General features: G+C 43.5%; 7 protein-coding genes across 7 annotated transcripts; 3 read left to right on the forward strand and 4 right to left on the reverse strand.

The window, feature by feature from the left end:
- The first annotated feature begins 190 nt into the window (after nt 1-190).
- On the forward strand, nt 191-3,812 carry BDB00DRAFT_835015 (glycoside hydrolase superfamily). Its single transcript, XM_053124373.1, has 4 exons — nt 191-1,125; nt 1,224-1,372; nt 1,450-1,646; nt 1,726-3,812. Exons 1-4 carry the CDS (start codon nt 258-260, stop codon nt 3,671-3,673), a joined length of 3,162 nt encoding a protein of 1,053 aa, XP_052977326.1. The 5' UTR covers nt 191-257; the 3' UTR covers nt 3,674-3,812.
- BDB00DRAFT_518070 (aldose 1-epimerase) lies at nt 3,737-5,198 on the reverse strand. Its single transcript, XM_053117699.1, has 3 exons — nt 4,852-5,198; nt 4,284-4,737; nt 3,737-4,204 (listed from the first exon to the last, which is right to left on the reverse strand). The coding sequence occupies exons 1-3, from the start codon at nt 5,088-5,090 to the stop codon at nt 3,800-3,802; spliced, it is 1,098 nt and encodes a 365-aa protein (XP_052977327.1). The 5' UTR covers nt 5,091-5,198; the 3' UTR covers nt 3,737-3,799.
- A 1,859-nt stretch (nt 5,199-7,057) lies between these two features.
- BDB00DRAFT_789857 (uncharacterized protein) lies at nt 7,058-8,362 on the reverse strand (the record flags this gene model as incomplete). The annotated part of the gene is made up of 5 exons (XM_053120908.1): nt 7,058-7,157; nt 7,227-7,425; nt 7,509-7,690; nt 8,003-8,128; nt 8,352-8,362. 5 exons carry the CDS (start codon nt 8,360-8,362, stop codon nt 7,058-7,060), a joined length of 618 nt encoding a protein of 205 aa, XP_052977328.1.
- A 2,161-nt stretch (nt 8,363-10,523) lies between these two features.
- BDB00DRAFT_940584 (major facilitator superfamily domain-containing protein) lies at nt 10,524-13,138 on the reverse strand (the record flags this gene model as incomplete). Its single annotated transcript, XM_053129352.1, has 8 exons — nt 10,524-11,009; nt 11,074-11,455; nt 11,536-11,933; nt 12,033-12,098; nt 12,129-12,194; nt 12,283-12,477; nt 12,659-12,830; nt 12,965-13,138. The coding sequence occupies 8 exons, from the start codon at nt 13,136-13,138 to the stop codon at nt 10,648-10,650; spliced, it is 1,815 nt and encodes a 604-aa protein (XP_052977329.1). The 3' UTR covers nt 10,524-10,647.
- Nucleotides 13,139-13,797: 659 nt separating this feature from the next.
- BDB00DRAFT_835022 (mitochondrial carrier domain-containing protein) lies at nt 13,798-15,709 on the reverse strand. Its single transcript, XM_053124374.1, has 6 exons — nt 15,492-15,709; nt 15,396-15,422; nt 15,260-15,315; nt 15,069-15,164; nt 14,609-14,933; nt 13,798-14,495 (listed from the first exon to the last, which is right to left on the reverse strand). The coding sequence occupies exons 1-6, from the start codon at nt 15,493-15,495 to the stop codon at nt 13,960-13,962; spliced, it is 1,044 nt and encodes a 347-aa protein (XP_052977330.1). The 5' UTR covers nt 15,496-15,709; the 3' UTR covers nt 13,798-13,959.
- Nucleotides 15,710-19,317: 3,608 nt separating this feature from the next.
- BDB00DRAFT_835026 (uncharacterized protein) lies at nt 19,318-20,688 on the forward strand. The gene is made up of 3 exons (XM_053124375.1): nt 19,318-19,845; nt 19,956-20,190; nt 20,263-20,688. The coding sequence occupies exons 1-3, from the start codon at nt 19,787-19,789 to the stop codon at nt 20,575-20,577; spliced, it is 609 nt and encodes a 202-aa protein (XP_052977331.1). The 5' UTR covers nt 19,318-19,786; the 3' UTR covers nt 20,578-20,688.
- Nucleotides 20,689-20,883: 195 nt separating this feature from the next.
- BDB00DRAFT_874753 (uncharacterized protein) lies at nt 20,884-23,379 on the forward strand (the record flags this gene model as incomplete). The annotated part of the gene is made up of 9 exons (XM_053127258.1): nt 20,884-21,057; nt 21,172-21,193; nt 21,309-21,401; nt 21,490-21,627; nt 21,714-22,545; nt 22,628-22,760; nt 22,853-22,999; nt 23,100-23,285; nt 23,359-23,379. 9 exons carry the CDS (start codon nt 20,884-20,886, stop codon nt 23,377-23,379), a joined length of 1,746 nt encoding a protein of 581 aa, XP_052977332.1.
- Nucleotides 23,380-23,927: the final 548 nt, after the last annotated feature.

Consider the following 23,927-nt stretch of genomic DNA (forward strand, 5'->3'; position numbering starts at 1 on the left):
GCAGAAGAGCCCTGTGCTTTGGCAATGTTGCTGCTATCCATTTCTGTGTCCTTGTCTACGTCGTTTTTAGCTGTAGCAGCACCGCCACTGCCAGCATTAGATGAGGATCCGTATAAAAATTCGTCTACGTCGTCATCGTCGATCTCGTTATTAGGGTTCATTTTGAAAAAAGAAAAAAGCAAGTTGGGTTTCCTGCATCAGCTCCGACAACCCAACGCTTCTTTAAAGCATTTCTGCCTGGCGGTTCCTTGAACGCGATGGCTGAAATGACACCTCTTTTTGCACTTTTCGCCCTCATACCCGTTTTCCTTTCTGCGTTGGTTGTTTATACGCATCAGAGAACTCATGGTACACTTGACATTACAACGGCCTCTGTGGCGTACGATCGACAGCAATATGGCGATTTACTCGACTGGGACAAATACGCATTGGAAGTTGAAGGCAAGCCGACAATGATCTTTTCCGCCGAGTTCCACTATTGGCGCGTGCCCGACCGCGAACGATGGCCCACCATTTTAAAGCAATACAAGATCATGGGCATGAACGCCATACGCATTTATTTCCACTGGGGCTATCACTCGTCAGCCGAGGGCGTCTACAACTTTGAAGGCAATCGTGATATTGACTATTTGCTCAATATCTGCGAGGAGCTAGGATTATTCGTTTTAGCCGCCCCAGGTCCGTATATCTGTGCTGAAGTGCAAGCAGGCGGTTATCCATCCTGGCTTATCGCCAAGCGACACTTACGTATCCGCCATAATGAGTTTATGTTGTGGCGAACGTATGACGAAGAGTTTGCCGGATACGAAATACAGTGGCTTAACCATGTGTTGCCAATTATTGCCAAGCATCAGATTACACTTAACGGCAAGTCCAACAAGAAGGGTTGTGTTCTTGCGCTCCAGCTTGACAATGAGCTCTTTGAGACCATGGCTGTCATATTGCCGATCGGTCTGCGCGACCAGATGCGCGTGCTTGCCAAGGCTGCACGTGATGCAGGCATTACCGTCCCATTATTCAGCAATGATGGTTTCGAGGAGAGCAGCTGGGTGCCGCGCCCCGCTACCACGAAGAAAAAGGAAAAGAGTTTTGGGCTTGATCTCTACGGCTTTGACAAATATGTTGGTAAGTTTTCCTCTGTTTCTTCCCTTCTACCCGACCGTCTAGCATATTTGATACATGTCTGGTACTTACTCTTATGGCTAACGATATTTGAATATCAGTATTTGCTCCTACAAGTGCACCCACGAGTTGGTTTTTGGATACTGGAAACTCCACCGCGAGCTGGAAAGATTGGAACCCAAAACAAATGGAAAAGTCAATCGACCGTCTCGAAAAAACTGTGCGCGCTTTTGGAGGAGGTGCTAAAGAGGTAATATGCACATACTACACAACAATTTTTATTAATACGGAATAACTGATACTAGTATATAACTTATCCGCAACTAGTCACCCATGTTTATCCCTGAGCTACAAGGCGGCTGGTTCAATCACTATCAGCTGGAACACACCTACGACATGATTTACGAATTTTACGGTGATCAATATACCAAACTTTTAGTCGATTCGTGCTTAGCGCAAGGCATATCCATTGTCAGTCTCTATATGACATATGGCGGAACCAACTGGGGAACAATTGGAGACCCGTAAGTTTTGCAATCAATTTGGATGACATGCACAGATTTTATCGCCGTGTAACTTACTCGAACGATAAAATATTGCCAGAGATGTTTACACGTCATATGACTATTCGGGATGTATTCGTGAATATGGATATTTGTCAATGCGTGGACGCAACCTGCGCCAGACGATTCTTTTTGCCCGATCATTCGACCCTTACTTTACAAAGACCGAAAAATTGCAGAAGCGTTCTATCAAATCATCCGCGAAAAAGACAATCAACACGCAACGCGTCTCTGTAAACCAGGACCAGCCTGTGTTGTTCACATTCCTACGAAACTATAACAGAGACCGACAAGAACTTTTTGACCTGACCGTGCAGAATCCCGAGGGCAATTTTACCATGCCATGCTATTTACCGTACAAGACATCGTTCACTGCTGTCGGCGACTACCGTGCCGCTAATGGTTTGCATCTTTTGCAAGCAACGATACCTATCCATCTACGTATGGCCAATCCGGAAACAAACGAAGAAGTTTGGATTGTCGAACCCAACCAGTTTGGCGGTTTGGCCTTTGAGCACAGGGAAATGGAAATCTCTGGTAACATGCAAGAAGACGTTTTGCGGCGACACGGTCCTGCTGATGTTCTCAAGTTTGAAAAGAACGAAGGCTGGAGCAAACTGTCCACCACAACTGGAAACTTATACCTTGTTGGATTGACCAAGGCCCAGGTCAGCACATTGTACGCAGACTTCGAGTCGGTATACTGGAACGAGGGCAACGGACGAATGCCCGGATTAATTGCTTGGGGTGCAGACGAAATGTATTACAACACAAACACTAGACAGCTGGAGATCAACTATCGCCGATCTGACAGCAGTATTCACATCGTGTCGTTTGAAAAACCGGCAGATAGCCGGTTTGCTGCTGTTTCGCGTGGTGTTTACAACATGCCTCACATGTACACGATGGAGTTCCAACACGCTCACCAGAAACTTCCGCTGCCTGTTCAAATCGCATTGCGAGACTGGGAAGTACGACCAGTAAATTTCCAATCCCTGCCATGGCAGCCGCTTAAACGACTTACAAATACCTCGGAGCCAACTTTTGAAGCGCTCGACTACCATTATACCAGCGGACACGTACTTTATCGAACCACATTTGAAACGCCTGACAGTGGCCGACAAGTCAAGCTCTCGCTTAACATGCGAAACCGTGCAACTGTCATGTTGAACGGCCAAATCATTGGCGGACACACAACATACTCGCGACAATTGTTTTCTCCTGGAGCAAAGATCGGACCAGACCCGTGGTTTATGGGCTCTCAAACGTACGATTTGACGCCGTATCTGCTGCGCGATGATACCGAGTCCGCATTGAATGAACTCGTAGTGCTTGTCGACAGCTTTGGTCTCGCTCGCCAGGCGTTCATCATGAATGATGTCCGCAACCCGCGCGGCATTATAAAGGCTAAACTCCAGGGCTTGAGCCAGAAGCACCCGGCCGAGTGGCAAATCACGGGCGTGGATGTACGAACCTTGGACAACCAGTACAACTCTTGCGGATTTCCTGATGAACGAACTGAAGGGCGATGGGAACTGCTCGGATCACGCGTTGAGCAAGATCGAACGCTATACCGGATGTCGCTCAACACCGGCCAAGGTGTACAGTGGGTGCGTTTCCGATTCGATGCATTGACAAAGAGTCGGTCTTCGGACTTCTCTGTGCCCCTGCGACTGCATATGGACGGTCCGTTCACTGCTTATGTGTTCCTTAACGATGCGATCATTGCTCGGTACTACGGCAACGGTGATAGTCCCCAGCATGATTTCTACGTTCCTGATGGCCTTGTACGACAACGTAACGCAGTGCGCATGCTCATGTACAGCTGGGAAGACACTACAGGCGAAATATCTATCAATGGGTGGCCTATCAAAATGGATAGCGGTAATTTGATCTCCAGCAGCGAAACTGACGCAGTCAGTGTCACTGGTAGCACTACAGAGGTCCTCAATGAATATCTGACATGGAAAGAAAACGTACGAGTCTGATGGGAAGAGGAGCCAAAAATTCACTAGTGTATACCGTTATGGAGATTATATATATGGATTTTATTTTTGTACAGTTGTTTTCTTTTTTGAATGGGATTTCTTAAAAATATACAAAGCTATCGCCGTTTATTGACGAACACCGAATGTAAAGACGGTCTTGCTGCCGTAAGTCTCGCCCTTCTTCAACAGCACGCTGCTCTGCCAGTCAGGCTTGTTGGGAGCATCGGGATTGCGCGAGCTTTCCAAGCAGAAACCAGCGTGCTCACCATAGGCAACACCGTCCTGGGATTTCTTGCCTGTGAAAACACCTGACTTGACAAAGTTACCGGTATAGAACTGGAAGGCGGGTTCCGTCGTAGCAAACTCCATTTGGATACCCGTTTCAGGAGCATACGCATAAACGGCCTTGCGCAAAGGCAGATCCGAAGTGTTGATGACATAGTCCTTATGGATCACATAAGGATGATCATAGCCGTTCGTGCTCTTGAGCTCATCTTTACGGGCACCAATCGTAGTACCAGCCTTGTCACCCTGTCCAAATACAACCACACATTAGTTTCCAAAAAGATATATACTACGAATACTATCACATCCCCCTTTCTCTTCTTACCGTAAAGTCCATGTATGGAGCATCAGACCAGCTGCACTCCTTGCCAGTAGGCAATGCATTTTCATCCAGTTCCAAGAAACCCTTGACTTCGTCGGTCATTGTAATCTGAGTGTTCAAGATGTTTGGATTCTGGGACACGCCGGCCAAGTTAAAGTAGTTGTGGTTGGTCAAGTTCACCACAGTATCCTTGCTGGTAGTGGCCTTGTATGTAATTTCCAAAGAGTTTGTGTCGGTGACCGTGTATGTCACGGTTGTCTTGAGCTCACCAGGGTAGCCCTGGTCACCATCAGGAGATACGAGATCCAGTTGGATAGAAGCAGGCTCTTGAGAAAGAATGGTTACATCCCACTTCTTCTTGTCAAAACCTTCGAGACCGCCGTGGAGTGCGTTGGGGCCATTGTTGGTAGCCAACTGATAGGTTTCACCGTCCACGGTAAACTTGCCCTCGCCAATGCTAAACATAAGTCCCCATGATTGCTTATGCGTCAGTATACGTGTACTAATATCCATCACCGTGCACTCTTGGTGATAAACAAATATATCGTTCTATGCACAAGCTGTACTTTACCGGTTAGCATAGCGACCAATCAAAGCGCCAAAAAATGGGTTGTCAGCGTTCTTGTAGGTTTCATAGTCGTCAAAGCCAACGGTTACATCGCGAATGACACCATTCTTGTCGGGTACGAGAGTATGTGACAGAGTGCCACCATAGTTCAGCACCATGACCGACAGGGTCTTTGCTGGGTTGATGAGAACATATTGGTCAATGCCATTGGCGGGATCGATGGTGGTCTTTACTACTGGCATGTTTAAGAATATAACAAATGGAAAAGGTAATTGCTAACAAGTGTAATATACTTTAGAGCAAGCGCGCGTAAATTTAGGATGTCTTTCGCTTTAAAAAAGGCTCCAGCGCTAACAGGTGCTTAAAACCCGATTGGCTAGCACGGATCGGGTAATTTGGGTTTGCGGGCCTTTCCTTATGCGAATAAGGTTCATTTTTCCCGTCTTCTCACACACAGACAAAAGCGGGTAGATGCACACTGCATGGCAAATTCTACGGGCAGCGAGCGGGTACGATCTCCAATATTACCCTCCCTTCCCCATATTCCTCGGTGATTTTTTAGCTCTTCTCAATGCGATGATGATAGACATTACATGAGCCAAAAAATCAGTAAACATTGGCCACGTTATTACTTTTGCAGAGTTCTGTGGAACTTTTGATTACGTAAGTTACCGTCTATACGTCATTAGCTCAATGCGTAGTTTAAAGAATGTGACAAAGACAGGTTGGCTCTCTTTTTCGAAGGCTCCACAGAAACGATAGTTTTCGATGTATTTCCGGGCATTGGATAATAAAATGGCCTAAAATAACACTACTGCCCTCGTCGACCACATGTTACTGTATGTAACACCAACACAGAAAAAGACAGAAATGCTAGCGTTCGATAAGGATGAAGTGAAGGAGAAGAAAATCATGTTCATCGGGTCCAATAGTAGTTTTATTGCTGGGACATGAAATCTGGATAGGAACATATTCAAGGAGGGATATCGTTGGGTATGTCAAGGGATACATGTAATGAATGTGCTGTGTAACTGGTAAGATAGTGAAGAGGAAAACAATGAGATCAATTCAATAAGTGGAGGCCCACAAGAATGCTCCCTCTTGATAACTTTTCTTCCTCAGAGTACAGTATTCATCATAATGGCATCAGGTATCAATTGGCGCAGTAGATTCCCTTTAATTACACCGTCATTTGAGTTCACCAGTTCGCTATCACTGAGTGCTTACTTGTCTTCTTACTCCTGTTAGCCTTCGCACTTGTGGAATGTGGCCTTGAAATAGTAAAATACGGTTTTTTTTCTCTTGAACGGGCCACCACTGTGTCATAGACAACATACCTCAACCTCTGCTATGATGATCACCAATTGCCCAACAACGTCATCATCAATCACTATTCAATTTTTCCATTTAGTTACACTATTAAAGTCCATAGTAAAAGATACATATATAAATCTATATGACATAGTCTTTGAATAATAAAACGCTAATCAGTTATCTTGCTTCTTCTCTTAGCATCTGATCTCCTGCCTTCCGGTTTCTTCTTGCCTTGCTGAATGCGCCCAACACATTCTTGGCCGGACTTTCTGTCTTTGTCTTGCAATTTCCACGGGGCAAGACAAGTGTTTCAACTGTCGTCGTCATATTACATCGTACATCAGACTCGGGTTCGTCGTCAAGCATGCTGCTCTCAACTAGTTCAATTGAACTGCTGATGGCATTCTATCAAATTGAGGGGAAGTGATTGTTTAGTGAGGACAAGATCGACACAGGTGTTATAGAGCATACTTTTGCTTTCAGGGTCAGTGTTAACAGCGGCAGCAGACCAGCTGTCATCAAGGACGGGCAGGTTGCGACTTCAAAGGCTGGTGTGCTGCGCAGACGACAAACATACTCCGGCGGGCAATCCAAGATGCTCATGGTCATTCTGAGATCTGTTCGAGATAAAAGTTACTTGTGTAGAACATGGTATAGTGGTCTTATAAGATCTGTGTATGAACAAAGACTTACGGAATTGGGTCGTGCCCACCGTGCGCAATGACCGAATTGCTTGCAACTTGATTTTGTATTTCGAAGCCGCCCGGACGAACATGCTTTTCAGCACTTTTAGACAGTGCAGTTGTGTTTCCACAATTTCTTTCTTGCTGATACCCGCACTGTCACCTTTTGCCACATTCAGAAGCGCCGTACTCGGTTCCGTTCCTGAGCAGAATCAAGTCAGGTCGGAACTTTCTCGCTGATTTTCAACGGCCTTGTCATTGACAACTCTACCACGGTTTTCATCAGTGCTGGTGGCGATACACGTTTGGTCTCTATAGATATAGCAGACCAGATAATGAGCGTTAATCCATTGATGCAAGTATACATTCTCATTGTTATACCTTCGTGTTTGGACATTGAGGCTCTCAAAGCACTCGTCCAAAAGTGACCAAACGTGAGCCACGAAATCCATTTCGGATCCACTGGTAGAGACCCAGTTTACGACATTCCACCTGTACAGGTGCAGGAATCTCAGAAGCAGATCCTGCAACCAATCTTCATCACATTCATCATACGGATTGTAAGGGCCGAGGGCTTTGACTTGTTTCCAAACAGAGTCTAAAATTATTTTTTCGTCGGCTTCCTTGGTAAATGCCGGCATTGCCGATGATGCAGGCTGAGACCCTCTTGTGCCTTAATTGCAGCTTTGCAAGCAGCGGACGTCAGATCGAAGATGGCTTTAACAGCGCTTGAAAGGGGAAGGAAAGCACGGTTTCCAGCAGAGGTGATGATGGCATATTGCTCATCAGTGAGGATATCCTTCCACACTGGATCACCCACGTCGAGGACGAATGAATTTACGGCGCTATAATAACAGCATTAAATTTTGGGATCAATTTATTAATTTACTCCAAAGTCCACTTATTGCTGGTACTCGCACTGGCGCCCAAATTTGGTACATAGTCCTCTACACAACTGCCGTCGGGTAACCGCCACTTTTTGGAATCTTCCAGTTGCTGGTATGCTTCTTCATATTCTGGCATCATAGCTTCAAAAAACCGACACGAATCAGTCTCAGGGTTCTGCTATATAATGAATAAATACTATAGATTAATATCCTGTCGCAGATTCTGGAACCGAATATAAATTCTACTGATGTCTTTTAACTAAAGCTTACGGTAGACCGGGATCTCTTGGATCCTTTGCTAGGAGGCTGCTGCTGCCATCGTTCTTGATGCTACTACCGTTGGTCTCCTCATCACGACTCACACTGCTGCTTCCGTTGTTGTTATTGTCATCGTTGCTATCGACTACGTTTCCGAGCAGTTACACTGTATGTTTTCGTGTAAATTAAGGTAGAAACGACGATAAACAGTTCCATGGTATCTTTGAAACGTTCAAAAACACTAACCATCGTGTCGTAATGCCTCCCAGTCTATCCTTAGTTATTTTTCTAAACTTAACTATTAGTAAACATGCCAATATGATACCAAAAGAAAGCTGCACTGATCGTTTATCGAGCTTACCACCGAAACATTTAGCCTTTGAGCTACGGCCTTGACACGAGATGGCCAATATTGTTGAGGGTTTGCAATCACTGCAGTTCGGTTTAAAAGAGCGTTTTCGCGAACGAAGCTCGATACCGATGGTGCCCCTGCATTACGCAAAAATCTTTCCGCAGCTATCGTTGAAGGTTAGTATAAGCTATTCATTCAAAGGGGATCTATGGTCTTGTGTTTTCATAGTAATTTCGCGTAAGTTGACAACCGTCTCCTATCCAAAAAACATGTATCATAGCTGCAGCAAAAAAGTGGTATGCTAATAGTCACTATGGCAAGCATGCGACACTATGTAACTCTCAAGGCCACTTCGTGCTTGCCATTTCACTCTTGCTCTTTTGATATCCCCAACGACGCTACCAAATCCTTCCATCACATCATCGCGTCGTCTTCATCAATCTATCATATGAATACTTTTCCTCGTTCTTGCTCACTTCCAATACTTAATTCTCCACCCTCATATGCACACTTAGTATCTCCAATTAAGTTGCCTTATCGTAGTAGTCCGCATTAATTAAAGCTGTCGAAATAAACTTAATCGACCATCATTATTTTCGATTCCACTAATCATAAACATCGATACGTTGTGATTCCGGCATCGCGTTTATTACAGCTCTTCAGAAGATGATAGTTTTATTAAGCTAGTTTTTCTGCGTCATAAAATTGCAGGCGCGTATCGTGAAAGGTAAACGCGAGCATCAGATATAAAAAATTACCATTCGCGCAAGAGAGAAAAACGAAAAGAGTTTCACAATACAACAGCGCCTACTGCATATAATGCAATAGAAATTAATAGACAAGTACCAACAACGGAGTTCAGGACATGCGCCCGATAACATCACCACCCGAAAATGAAATGGTTGGCAGACGTTGAATGGTTTGCTTTCAGCCAGCCCATCCGCAAAAATACAAATTACCGTTTGTTGCCGCTTGTATAGTAGCCTTTCGGACACTTGAAACGACCTTCCAAGAACCTGTAAGATCTCAAAAGGCCCAAACGATGGTCTGAGAATTTGGATACGGTCGCCAGAACTAGCATACGCTTGCATAGGACGGTACATATACTCATTGTATCAGAAATAGAGTGTACCTACGTTAGTGCTGACGTTAGTTAAAAAACTGACCTGTACTCTCTTACGCAAAAAATAAGGCAAGAGAACGATTTTTAAGAAAGATAAATTTCTCAGCATGTTTAACGCGCCATTTTTAATAATGGTAACTCATCCTTTTCGGATATGCTAGAAACACATATTAGTTTGCATTTCAAAGCTTTAAAATTACCTTGTAACATACTTGCCAACCTATCATCGTTGATGGCCTAACGTGTCGAACAAACTTGACATATGATCTTGTGATCTCAGCTCTAATTGAACAGCATAACCGACCCCAAAACGCGGGCGCTGTCGCTAAATTTACCCGTTACTTTTTAAATACATACAGTTTGGAGCCTTGTTGTGCAGTATCGCATCAAGGAAAAAGGAACAAGAGAGAATGAGAGAGAGAAGAAACAAGTAATCAGCTACTTGTTTGTTATAAAAAGTGACGAGATAATAATGGTATCAATTTAATTATGTGACCATGATGATGATGAAGAAATGAACTTGATCAACACACGAAGAGTATAGTGAGAGCTCCTACTTTCTAATGAGTTCTGTGGCGCTCGCCTGTAATGTCTGCCGTACTTATACGATATATAACGGGTTTGATGGACGTTGAAACCAAGGCCTAAAATTACACAATGATATGATATCAATTGAAAATGGTAATGCACTAGGAGAGTTAGGATGTAGCAAGTGGCTGGTGCTTCTCCTACTGCTGTACTGGATGTCCTTGTATATTTTGGAAAGGGGATATGACACCATCATGATGTCGCAAAGGAATGATTTTTATAGCAGCTGACAGTGTTAAGAAACATCTGTTCTTACACTTTGTCGTCAATAGCTACAGTATTTAATTATGAGAGATAGTTATCTCGGCAATGCATGCAAATGCTGCGTGTCTCAGGTACATGCTCTCCGTGAAAGCTCGTTTACAATATAACTATATTAGTACATTATTTACTGTAGCACACATCGAAAACACAGTAGATTACGAAGACAGACAACATGCAGAATGACACAATGAATGAGAAAATATGCGCGTGCATGTGTTTTAATATATGTCTTTTTATACCGAGATAAATTACAACAAAAAACAGAGAGAAGCCTAATGAAGAGAAAAAAGTTACAAAAGAAGAGAGTGCTGCATCAGATACTTTCATTTTTTAAGAATTGTTGGTGGTACTGATTGTGCTACTATTGTTATTATGAGTACTGCTATTATTATGTGGATTATTATTAAGGAAAAGTGTAGGCGGAGGGCAATGGCGTGATGGGTGTTGCTGGAGTGTGTTGTTGTTGACAGCGCATGTGCCAGTATTGCATTGTTGCGATGGCAAAGACAACGACGTCATGGTTATCGTGTGTGTAATCTTCTTTGAACGATCAATGAGCTGTCGACTTTGGCCGGTATAAAGGTAAGCAAATGGGATACATATCAAGAACATGAATGCAAGGATTGCACAAAGCCAGAAAAAGCCAATTGATCCGTAGACAAACCCAGCTAGGATAGGACCAAGAGACATACCTAGTAGTAGTTGCAATTGTCATTAAAAATGCAAACAAAGAACGTACAAAGAACAAGTATTTACCAGTGCCATATGCAGCATTGAATAAAGCATAACTTGTTGCCATGCCATCTTTTTCACTAGATGATTTATTTGCGCTCGCAACAACGCCTGCAATTTCAGGGAACACGGTAGATTGAGAACCGGCCATGGCAGCACCGCCCAGAATAAAGTAAATGATAAGTGTCCAGTACGACGTGTTTCTGTTTGGAATAGTGACTAGGAATACGACGGGTACAATCAGAACGAGAGATATCAAGGCAACAATCTTTGTTCCGTATCTATCACAGAGCCATCCGGAAAACGCCGCCGATACGATACTTGGGACCATAAAGGAAAGCAATATAAGGCCACATGTAGCTTCGTCAAAGTGCCATTCAGTGGCCAGTCGCATTGTCAGAATAGTCTAGATATTGACAAAATTAGTGTCTTTGATAGCTGGCACTACTTTTGCTACTTCAATGATAAATACAACGCTGGCATTACCTCAAAAGAACTCATGACGGTTGCTACTACGACGGTGAGGTTGAGCGATACAAGCAGACGAGGCTGTCGAAGTAACTGAAGCAAGGTCACTTTATGCCTTGTTTGATTACTGTTAGTGTTGCTGCCATCATGGTTGTTAAATTCGTCGCTCAAACTGTAACAGCTGCTGATGTTGGTATGGGTCGTGGATATGTTAGGTAACTGATGTTGCGAAAATGGCGCCTCTGCTGCGGGTTGCTGTGAGTCCTTTGGAGTGTTTTCCTCATCTTCGGGTTTGATAAACCATTCCTTTGGCAAATGACATCTTTCGACGATTACGAGCCGCATGAAAAAGTCGATGCCGCACAACACCATGGACGCAATAAATGGCGCTTGATGACCGAGCTTGCTGTAAAGAACTATTATAAGAAAGTGTTAGCAAAGAAACAAACATAAGTAGCTTAGCTAACAGCTCCCCAACATTTCAGAATGGAGATGACAGGTGAGAAACTACTTACTGCCTGTGATTAATGGTATATTCAAAGGAGAGGGAGGAATCGTTAGCATGCATGATTTTACGCATTCTGAGTTTATAATTTTTATTTCATTATTACCTCCAATTGGCAATCCCGTAACTATGCCGAGTGGATAAAAGCCGAACAGTTTGCCCATCTGATAACCTACAAACATACAATTCATACGGCTCAATTAATCAAAAACAGAAAACAAACGAGCTTCTGTAGTGTGCAAAAAGTAGCGTTATCTTACCAAGCTGGCTCTCTGGCCAATTGTCAGCAACCAAGCAAAGCGACATTGTCCAGACGCAAGCATTAGACACACCCTGCAGAAATCTTGCCAGGAGTAGCATCCAATATGCTATTGCGAACATGAACATGAGATTGGCAGCAATCGAGGCAGAGATGCCCAAAAGCATTGGTATACGGCGCTGTCGTATCTTATCGCCTAGCCATCCAAAAAGAGGTGATCCAGCTATTTTTTTTTTTCGGGTTTCGTTTACGTAACGAAGGATGTATGTGGGGTATTGTGTGGAGGGTGGCAAATTTAAAATAAAAGGGATCAGCTATCTCCGAAATTGAAACGCGGCTGATCTGCGAAGTGGAGGATTTTACAACGTTTTGAGTACCTAAAAGACCGACTGCATAAGAGGCAACGAGGATGCCCGTGTCTCTTGATGTTTCTGCGTCGCTTGATGCCGAAAAAGGTGAGGTGTTGTAGTCGTGCGATACATCGTCTTTATGGTTTATTCGGTCAATGATGAACGGTGAGAGTGGGAATAGAATTGAATGAACAAAGGTCTACATTTGACAAAACCAATAGCACCGCCAAAGGGCTCATTCTTAGTATTATGCGTATCTCGCTAGCCAAGAACTAGTAAGGTACATTGTCCATAGATCTGTGTGCTGCTTGCGAATGTGTATATGATGCTTACACTGGTAAAGAGTCCAATAGCTGCTGTTGCAAATATAAAGTAATCTGACGAGCGAACATTTAATAAAAATGGCTTTTTCCGCTTTGTTTCTTCTGGCTGTTGGTGCTGCTTCTCCTGACCGTCAACGGTGGTAGTGGGCGCAATAGCACGAGTCACGAGGGAACGGATAGGCATACTCCAGGACTCAACTGGAAAAGCGAGTAAAGAAAAAAGAAAAGAAGAAAGAAAAGATGAGGGAAGGAGTGAAGAGGAGGCGCTAGAAAGAAAAGGAGATATCCTTTTTGTCCACTTCTCGCGTATGACTTCCTAAGGTATAGGAGTAGAAGAAGAGAAGAGAGAGATGAACAGGAGGGAAAAGAATACGGTATGTACGCGCCAAAGTGGTAAGGTTTTCTTTTCTTGGGATAGGAGTCGTCTCGTAGAAGCAGGAGGGCACAGAGTTGCAAAGGGGGTGTGCTAGTTCCGCTGAAGAAACGTCTCTTACACGCGTACTGCTAATGCCACTGGGTCCTGTCATTGCTATATCACTACCTCTGATGCCTGCTTTGCCATCCGACAAATGCGAGAAAAAAAAAAGCTGGATATGCTTCTTAAAAAACTTAAACTTAATGCGCTGCGCTACACATACTTGTCAAAAGACAAAACATCTCAGCTTTGTTAGTATAGAAGGCCTCCTTGCCGATTTTTTTTGCCTGTTTTGGAGATTGGTCTGACCATCTTATGAGCTGACGTAGTAGCTGACGTAGTATCCTTTATGCTCGTATCCGCAATGGTAAATAGCAGCAGTTACCAGGAACCTTTTGTTGTGCTTTCACTACTGTCGTTATGTGTATCGGTGATCTTGTTTACGCTTTCGGAAAACGTTATTGCCGTTTACGCTTTCTTTATTCATCTCTGTTCTCTATTGCATTTATTTTGTTTTTATCCTTTGGAAACAGCACCTGCATGGATGAATAATTGTAGCATGTTACTTTCTACTTTGGTATGATATATTTCTATCCACCTAGGAAATCAATCGTCATTTCGTACACAAAGAATGTGACCGCATTGACCGGAAATGCCCGCAATACTGTTGGTCCAAGGCCACGGAAAAAGACAGAGATGCCCTCTGTTTGGTACGACCTTACCACACAATCTTTAATCGAGGTATACGGACGCATGGTAGAGGCAGCTGACGGTGCGGATAATGTCCCATAGCGCTGTCGTTCACCAGGGTTAGCCAGTCTGCTAGGTACTGCGAAACCGGAGTGCTGCTGCTGTTGTTGCTGAGCATGGACCGCCATTGCTGTTGACGATAACACTCGCGCTGGTGGTACCACCTGCATTTGCAGTCTTGATTTGACAACATCGATAGGATAGATGGATGACCATGACACCACCCCTGCTGTGCCCCCTGCCAAAAGGAGTTGCCATGCATTCGATTTACTCGCATCTGTCTCCCAGAGACGCTTCATGCCTTCGTACACCCAAAAGTAGATGCCATAGCTTGGCGCATCGCGTATAATGGTGATCCAGCCACCTTGATACAGACCTAGTACACATAGTGTGTTATGCCAAGTCAGCAAAACAAATATTCAGGGTTCAACAAAGTGTTCAGACCTCATTGATTGCCGTGGCCCCACAGAAGCTGCTGCAATGTCTCACCTCGCAACCCATCTCTTGCCAGTGTCTCCCGGACAACCTGCAATGAGCTTTTCGGAACATGCGAGACTTGTGCTTTGATTTTGACAAGCTCGGTGGGCGCTGAAAAGAGAAAACTAGCAATTCCAGCTCCACAACCGGCGATATAGACTTGCCCAAGTGACGGCATGAATGCATCTTGCTGCTCCTTCAATAACCCAAGGGCTTTTGCCTCTCCAAACTGTCTTTCAAACGCTCTTATGATGCTGCCATAGGAGAAGAAGAGTACTGCATTTAGACCTGCTAAACCCAAGACAGGTGCAAGTACGCCCTTGAACATTGAGCTGGCCTATAAAAAATATGTTCAGAAAACAAACAACAAACTTTGCAACCCCTGATTTTTTACTTTTCTCTCCACAACCGCAGCTGTACTGTGTATTTGACAAGAAAACAAAAAGCACCTTTATATCGTATAGTTCCTTACCCCTTCATATTTTACCATTCGCGTCAATGTCTGCCACGCTGTTGGTAATGGCTCTGTCGTCATTCCTGCAGCAGGCTTTGGAGCCTGCAGCCTTGCCTATTGTGTATTATCACGTTTAGCGGTCGGTGCTTTTCTCTTTTGCTATAGCTGTTTGCCTATTTCCTTCTTCTCTTCCTCCCTCTCTTAATTACCTTCAAGACATCAAGTGGGCTACCAACGATGATCCCTGCGGCACCACTTATCCAGCCTATGTAACGCTCACTTAGTCCAACGTGTTACTCCCAGCTCAGTTCCCCATACTCTTGTACATATAGCCCGCGCAAATACCTGCAATAAAGTCGTTGACACTTTCAGCTACACATGTAAAGGATTAGCATCACTTGATTCAATTCTGTGGGCAATTAACTGAAAAAAAACAATTACCCATTCGATGTGCAAGAAATCAAGCAAGCCGGAGTTTTTCTTACACCTCTTGCTGTGTACCCTTTTGTGCAAGCAAAACGTGGGGTAGTCCCCGGATCAGAAAGTGACACTTTCTTTTCTGCTGAGTAAGACCCGGGTGGCGAAAAATGGATAGACAAAAGCGTATGTCCATGATAAAGTATAAAGCACATGATGGCATTTACACGCCACTGTTTTATTAACCATAGTTATATTATTCAAATAACAAGGATTTTAAATAGCCATAGAGATCATCCGCCCACCAGCAGCAGTAACAATAATATCCTATCACATATTTGCATGCGCTTATTGGAAGAAGCTGTTATATACCTCTTACCAGTTCTACATTATCGGTTGGCAGACTAGCTTTATCCGACAAACTGGGCATATAACATACATCCAGGATACATAAAGAATCCCTTCGCCACCCTTGTTGAGAATGAAGGTTCAGAAAAGCAGAAGGACTTACTATCTTCCCAATTATATGTATTGCATGCTATAGCTCGTCGGATGCCGTACAACAGATCGACATACCCAAATTTGCTAGTAAAATAATCTGCTGCTCATACATTATATAAGCTCGCCATTGAGAAAGAAGAACGTTATCTGATATACATTGTTCACTTCACTACTGGCCGGGTCAATCTGTAAGCTTTCAACTTTTATCTAGCTTGCTTCTTGTCTGATAAATTATACTGCACATACCCTTCATGCGTTACTAAAGTGCAGCAAAAATTTTCGCGTACATCATAGCTGAACTAAGCATGCAAAGTGGGTGTATATAATAATAAGTGAGCATGTACATATTAGTGTACCTCCTCCTCCTCTTCTATATATGCATAATCATATAAAATAATCTTTCATTGAGCCGGCTAAAATATCTGACTCTGGTTGCTTCGTACTGTATATACCGAGTGCTGCCTTACTTTGTTGTTGATTTTGGTTAGACACTCAATGCTCTCCAAACGATATACGAGAAGGAGGGAGAGAATAAGTTTTATGATGGGCTGCTCCTACAACAAACAGCAGTAACCCCATTGTTGATATAATATGTGCTTGTCTTTTGGTTGTCACATTCCAGCTCATTTCGACGCTGAATATCGCTATTCAATATGAGGACGTCGTGTATTGTGGCGGTTTTCAAAGCCTTCAAAAGCATTTGACGGTTTCAGAAAGCATTAGAATACAAACGTGAATTTCCAACAGAGGAACGATAATATCGGCATATGTTCAGAGAATGAAGGCCTGAGGGGCACATGAAGGAAAAGAATTGCGACAAGGTTAACTTCTTGTAGATTTCAATTCCTCTGACTCCTACATATCTAAAAGTTATCTAAAAGTTGTAGACAGGTGCCACAAGAGTACCGCACAGAAATTACAACTTTACCAATGTATATATACTACAGCAAGCTTGCGCTTCTCATATGATCATCTACTGTACACTTAGTCATCTATAAGTATAGTATATAATCTACAGTTGAAAGGAACAATTCTGACCTTTCATGCATTGACCATCATCATTATCTGATGACGGGTAGCGTGGTCATAGGAAACTGTTATTCGGTATCTCCCGCACTCCCCCGTTTTTGTAAATCAAGGGGCGATCAACTATACCCGCCACCGACTCCTTGACTTTTCTTTCCCATCCCGTCACCTGTCAAAGTTAATGCATGCTACTCCCTAATATTACAAGTTCTTTTTTCTTTGTCTCTCCTTCTAGGGCCATTTTACGTTTATAGTCGTAAGTACAAGTAGTTGAGAAACCCATGATTTCATTCCGTCCCTCCATGCATTGGGCTAGGATAGCTCTTTACTGCGTCGTGCTACATACTGCTGCTGCTGTGTGTATATGATATCAAGTACTGCTTCTACATATTTGTGCCTCCTCGCTTCTCCTTAACTTTAATTTTGACCTGGCATACTGTACTTAGTAACATGGCAATGAGCACGTAAACTTTTACATTTAGGTATTTTCCTGCCTTTCTTTACATGGCCTCTAGGTTTTTCGCGCATATCATATCATGAAAACTTTGGCGAAATGTTCGCCCTTTCTAATAATATAAAAAATCCTACTATCCGAGATATAAAAGACTATTACTTAGCCTATTTCATTCTGTCAGCGAGCTGTATTATGTATACTAAAAGGCGCATAAGTTTTTGCCCATGTGAAAGCTTGGTTTTTGCTTGTTCATGTATCAATTAATAAAAGGGTACTGCTGTAACGAGTAACAATTTTGGATGTCTTTTCTGCAAGCGACAGCAGAAACTTCGACGACGATGACCAGGGACACAGTACTACGTCGCAGTTACAGTATATAGCAATAGCAACAAGAGCAAATAGATTTGTGCTTCACACTTATTCGTTCATGTCAAGAACTGCCGACAGGTCAATGGTGATCAATTGACACTGATAATAAAGATACTGGACAGTTTCCTGTGAAAACTCGGCCTTATTATGGCGGATGCTCGACAGCTTGTACGACACGATGAGGGCATTAAAACAATCCATGAAGTCGATTACTGCCTTGCTTCGGCATACCCTTCCATGGATGGTGCACGAATGATTGTTGATATTTTATTATCACGAAATTGCCTTCTATAACCCACTCTGGATACAACATACAAAAAAATGGACATTTTATACTAAATTCATACATCTCGGGTACGCAACATTCTCATTCCATCACCAAGCTTATGCACAGCCTGATCCGACCCTGGCAGCTTGTTCATTCCATCAGAAATCGCTCTACAAATATACGAATTAATAATTTGAAGGGCTGCGCAAAATCATAGCAGACATTGATGTGACATATCTACCTACGACACAAGACCAATCGCGTAAACCTTCTTGACTCGTGATATCACTCTGTATAAAAATGAAGAACTGCACAATGCGGTGAAGTATAACCCAAAGCTCCAGAAGCACTTTTTGTTTTCGCACTTACGAGTATACATTAATCTTCAATCCGAATAACTACTCAATGGTGCGGGTTGGCAAGAATAAGAAGCGCAGCCGTGCCAAAGCCACTTGGGAACGAAGAAATGCAGCCCAATTCACACCCCATGGCTCGTCCCTAAGCGCAGAAAAGAAAGTAACCAAAGGTGTTTCAAATCCACTTGGGAACGAGGAAGATGGAGGGAAACAACCCGAAGCACAACCATGACTCGCCTCTGTAACGCAGAATTGGGAAGTGACCAAAGCCACTGCAATTCCACTTGGGAACGAGGAAGATGGAAATACATCGAGTTATGACTACACGGCTAGTCGTTTTTCTTAAATTACGAAGTTGATGCGCCTGCACAAGCCAGATCAACGCAAATAAAAGAATCCAGAAGCGGACAACATTGATAGGCATCCTGAAATTGGTGGTTTCCATTATCTGAAATCCTTCAAAAAGGATCACAAAACACTTTGAAAATAAAAACTGCAACATGTGTTCAACAAACGGCAGCATATAGTCACTCCATGACTATGATAGTCTATTTATACTTATATCAATACAAGCATTATATCCGAATTTCCAGCCCACCTTTACTACTGCATGGTACATATTGTACTTATGTACTTGTTTGTCCAACATTTGTTTTACTACAAAAGTAATCTACACTACGACTACATATTTATTACACATGAAAGGAGAAAGAGTAACATGCGTTAATAAGCGACAGTGTATTTCGATTGCTTATCCTGTTTTATCTAAGCGTTGGTACAGAAATAGTGCAGGGATTCTTATATATATATATTTTTCAGATAGTAATAAGCAGATAGCAACACGATATGCTACCATTTAGCACTAAACTACACGACCGATGGTATATGCATCGCTTTCCGTAAATGCTATGTATCGTTTTACGCCTTCATACGAAAGGCTAATACGTGTTCTTATTTAGATAGAGTTTAACTAATGCGTCAGCAAATACGAGTATACGGACTTTTTCATGCTTTACAGAGTAACATATTTGATGCATTCTTATCAAGCTATACAAAGGATATGGTCACCCAATAAGAAATGCGCTATGAACTGAGTTTGAGCAGAAAAGGGTTCCCTTGGCTTTAACCAAGCAACGTGTTACACCTCCACCACACAAAAATATAATGGTTCGTTTCTTTTTCAAGCACTTTACAGTCCCATCAACATGCCACGCTATTAACTTGGAAGAGGAATTGCGTATAGGCTGACGAAAGTCGAGTGAATCTGCTACAAGCAGATGCGAACATCCAACCTGATGACCTAGAAGCAGGAACCGCCGGTCCAAATAACAATCGTAATAGCAACATGAACACCAACGCCAACAACAGGAACAGTGCCGTCAGGGAATACTTTGATCAGTCTAGGTAAGGTAGTAAAGCTATGGTCTTGGTATATATACAGGTCCGAGAAGGAAAAGAAGAACGATAAATATATAAAAAGAAAAGAAAAAAAAACTGACAGAGCTTGGCAACAGCCATCCCATTGCAGCGTTCTTCTTTTTAGCATTTCGACTTGGCGCGTTACTTATGTACCTGCTGGGGTCCCTGTTTACAGACAATTTCACTCTGGTGTTTGTGATTACGATTCTGCTACTCGCGTTTGACTTTTGGACAGTGAAGAACGTATCTGGACGACTCTTAGTAGGACTCCGGTGGTGGAACGAAATCCAAGAAGACGGATCGAATCGATGGGTGTTTGAGAGCGCCAGTGTAAATTCCTTTCTATTCAAGATGCTATGGCCTGGCGGTTGGGTTACTAAAATGTTATTTTTCACTCAATAGCCTCATCGTAAGAACAATGCGGCGGATTCCAGATTGTTTTGGAGCGTGCTGTATGCGACGCCCGTACTATGGATACTCCTTGCATTAACTTGCATTTTCACCTTTAAATTTTCGTGGCTGGTGATTGTTGTCGTAGCGATTGCCCTGAATGTTGCCAATGTCTACGGATACACCCAGTGCGACAAGGATGCAAAGAAGAAGTGGGCCAGTGGGATTGCTGCACAGACCGCCCTTGGTTCCTTGGGCAGCTCTGCAACCGGGTTTGTGGGCAGGGCCGTAGGCTCAGGCCTTGGTCAGTTTTTCGGATCACGATAGAAAGAAAGACGAGCATGAAATAAAAAAAAAAAATCTACCGCTATTTCCCACCGCACACATACACAGTGTTTTATTTAATCACAGTACTTGCTCGCATGGAAGCGAGAGAAGAATAGATCCGATCTTCTTTTTTTTCTAGCAGAGTGAAATGAGCGGTAAAGTATTTAACCGTTCTGAATGAGTGTGGCTGGTTCTTAAGAAATTCAAAACCCCCAACTGTGGTTCGCGGCACCTTTAGTGCACTTCTTTTACTCCACTCTTTTTATTTCTTTCCGCCCCCCAATTTTTCTCAGATATATTTTTTAAATGGCCACGGCGGTGTCATCAACAACAGGCACTTCAATATCAGCCACGACTACCTCGACTCTTTCTCCCGGACAACAGGAAGAGGTTTCCCCGAAAATGCATTTACAGTCTCGATCGCAAAAGCCGGCTCAACGGAAAAAGAAAGCTGCCAGAGCGTGCATACATTGCCAAAAGGTAGGCCATGACTCGTCTTTACTGTCGATACCTTTTATTTGTTGAGCCTCGCAATTAAAAAGCATTTGGAAAGCACCAGACAATCTCATTTTGTAAAACTGGATTATGTTATAGGCCCATTTGACTTGTGATGACTGTAAGCTCTCTCTCTCTCTCTTTATATATGGCACACACCTACTCTTCCCAACACTCTTCGTGCGTCTGTAGGGGATAAAAGTGATTGAAAAGGAAATTGACTTTCTTGTATATAGCTCGTCCCTGTCAACGATGTATAAAACGCGATCTTGCCTCGACATGCACCGATGGTGCTCGAAAAAAGGCCAAATACCTGCAGGATGTTCATGGTAAACAATTAGGCAAAGTGTTAAAGAGAGAGAAAGAAAGAAAAGCTGATCTTACCGTGTCTACATTGTTTCTTATTCGAAAAACAAGATTCGGCCGTAAGCGAACCGGACGTTGCATTCAATCCTCAACTGGGTATGCCAATGGGTGGTGGGAGTAGTAGTATGAATGCGATGTCGTCGGATAACAGCAGCATAAGCAATTCCATCGTCGACACCGAGTCCTTTGGTAGGCTATTTTCTGGTTGGTGACACAAAGGAGATAGGGTTTTGACTAATATAGGGTGGACTATGGACAACGTTAACATACATTAGGGAACGATCCAGGCTTAGTCAATGCAAGCCAGCTGCTGGACAATTACAACTATGGATTCGGCTCATCCGCTACCAACCTCGAGTATTCGTTCCTGTCGAGTATGCTGGGAACACCGTTCATGGATCCTGCAGCAACAGCTGCCCCAGCATCATCCGCCACTGCCAACGCCACCCCACCACCCTTGACCGACCTTCCTATATGGTCACAACAGCAGCAGCAGCAGCAGCAGCAGCAACCGCAACAATCACAACAACCGTCCGCTTTATCACATCAGCAGCAACAACAACAACAACAACAACAACAGAACCCACAACCGACCGCACCACGGCCTCGGGCGGCTGTCACGGGGTCAAGCAGTGCCCATGACAATTCACCCGCTCAGTCGCAGTCAGCTGAGAATAGCAGTGTTACACCGATAGTAGATGCATTTGATCCACAATCGTCGTTGCTTTTCTCAGCAGGACAACAGCCACAACCACAACAATTACAACACCAGCAGTCGCCACAGCAGCAGCAACAACTAGTGCGAAAACAAGGACAGGCGACGTCTACGAGAACACGTTCATTATCGACGGGCGGTGTCGGCTCAATACCTTCAGCGGCAATCGACACAACGCAAGCATCTGCGACATCCGGCATGTCGTCATTACTCGCCTATGGTGACGGTGCAGTTGTTGCCAAAGTAGCCAACAGCCCTGTGTCGTCATCGAGCATGCCCGTTGTCAAGCGACGTAATCAAATCATTACACCCGAGATGGCTTATGCAAGCGCCAAGAAACCATTTAGTTATGCCGAAGGGTATCATTATCTGATCAACTATGTACGGCAAAGGTAAGAAAATATCTGCGCATGTGGTTGGACGATCGGACGGATTGTAGGAATGTTGTTAACCAAGTTGTACTATGAACATTAGAATGGGTCGGGAGGATCTCATGCGTATCAGTCGTGCTCTTGCTCTTTTCCGGCCTAGTGTGCTTGCATCAATGATGAATTTGACTGAGGATGATTTGATTTTTACAGAAAGATGCTTACAGCGGACGTTACTGGTAAGCTAGTAAAACTTTTTTTTATTCACACTAGATACTAGAAGGGATGACGACGCTTCTCGCTTGACTCACACACGCTTCCCCACTATCAGGAATACGAAAAGTTGATAAGTTATTCGGGAACCCCCACGGTGGTCTGGCGGCGTACCGGTGAGATTGCCCTGGTTGGCAAAGAATTTTCGCTTCTCACACAGTGGTCACGGGACACACTGTTGGGCAAAAAGACCTATATTTACGAGGTAATGATTTAGGAGCTTAGGAGGGATGTTCAAGGGCTCTCTTATATGAAGATGAGAGAGAGAGAGAGAGAGCGAGACTAATGGGTTGCCTGTTAAATAGCTCATGAGCAATTCATCTGCTGTTGAATACTGGGAAAAGTACGCAATGCATGCATTCGACAACACCGATTCAGCAGTATACAGCTCATGCATCCTGCTAAGTCCTACTAAGCGTGTGGTCCCGTGCACCTTTTGCTTCACCATCAAGCGTGACATATTCGATCTCCCCAGTGTCATTGTCGGAAACGTACGTCTTTCTTTCCTCTTGTGTTTCAATGAACCTTAAATCATACATATTATCTAACCTGCGTTTGCTCTAGTTTTTGCCGATTCTGAGTTAATACCAAGAAAAAGAACGTACTATACAACATTACTGCCTATAACTCTACCTACTCTACTTCAAAACACAACATGCATCCCTTTGAACCTTCTTCCAATAGCACACCCACACTTGTTTACAGCAACCTCATCGTCAGCAACCATCCACCAGCATTATAGATGAAAGAAAGAGAGAAAAAAGAACTCTTCGTTTCCAAAAATCAACAAACAAACAAACACATCACTATTTATCCTCCTTTCTTGCATGCCACATCTTGTATTTGTAATTTCTATCCAGACCATCTCTTTGCCTACCACCGCCACTGCCACCTTTCCCTCTCACTCAAAAAAAGCGCATGAAATACTCTAATAAAACAAAGGAAAACAAGCAAAAGAGCGTAGCTAGGAAGACCCTCTTTATTCCGCCATTGCATCCATCATAGCATTCTTGACTTGCAAGATTTTCTCCTTGAGTTTTTCAGCGGTCGATGAATGTCGCACTTCGAGTGCCTTGCATATGTGCGTATAAGCGGCATCGTATTCCTCCAGTGCAAGTAAAACCTAGGTCATA

This window comes from Zychaea mexicana (genome assembly GCF_025766255.1).
Source record: "Zychaea mexicana strain RSA 1403 chromosome Unknown BDB00scaffold_63, whole genome shotgun sequence".
Taxonomy (NCBI): domain Eukaryota; kingdom Fungi; phylum Mucoromycota; class Mucoromycetes; order Mucorales; family Lichtheimiaceae; genus Zychaea; species Zychaea mexicana.

Coding starts and splice junctions, on each gene's coding strand:
- BDB00DRAFT_835026 (XM_053124375.1), top strand. CDS start 19,787: ATGAACACCAACGCCAACAACAGGAACAGTGCCGTCAGGGAATACTTT. Junction 19,846..19,955: donor GAATACTTTGATCAGTCTAG/GTAAGGTAGTAA, acceptor GCTTGGCAACAG/CCATCCCATTGCAGCGTTCT. Junction 20,191..20,262: donor GGGTGTTTGAGAGCGCCAGT/GTAAATTCCTTT, acceptor TTCACTCAATAG/CCTCATCGTAAGAACAATGC.
- BDB00DRAFT_835022 (XM_053124374.1), bottom strand. Junction 15,316..15,395: donor TGTCAACGACTTTATTGCAG/GTATTTGCGCGG, acceptor AGCGTTACATAG/GCTGGATAAGTGGTGCCGCA. Junction 15,165..15,259: donor GCCCACTTGATGTCTTGAAG/GTAATTAAGAGA, acceptor AATACACAATAG/GCAAGGCTGCAGGCTCCAAA.
- BDB00DRAFT_518070 (XM_053117699.1), bottom strand. CDS start 5,090: ATGCCAGTAGTAAAGACCACCATCGATCCCGCCAATGGCATTGACCAA. Junction 4,738..4,851: donor ATTGGTCGCTATGCTAACCG/GTAAAGTACAGC, acceptor ACTTATGTTTAG/CATTGGCGAGGGCAAGTTTA. Junction 4,205..4,283: donor CTCCATACATGGACTTTACG/GTAAGAAGAGAA, acceptor GTATTTGGACAG/GGTGACAAGGCTGGTACTAC.
- BDB00DRAFT_835015 (XM_053124373.1), top strand. CDS start 258: ATGGCTGAAATGACACCTCTTTTTGCACTTTTCGCCCTCATACCCGTT. Junction 1,126..1,223: donor CGGCTTTGACAAATATGTTG/GTAAGTTTTCCT, acceptor TTTGAATATCAG/TATTTGCTCCTACAAGTGCA. Junction 1,373..1,449: donor TTGGAGGAGGTGCTAAAGAG/GTAATATGCACA, acceptor ATCCGCAACTAG/TCACCCATGTTTATCCCTGA.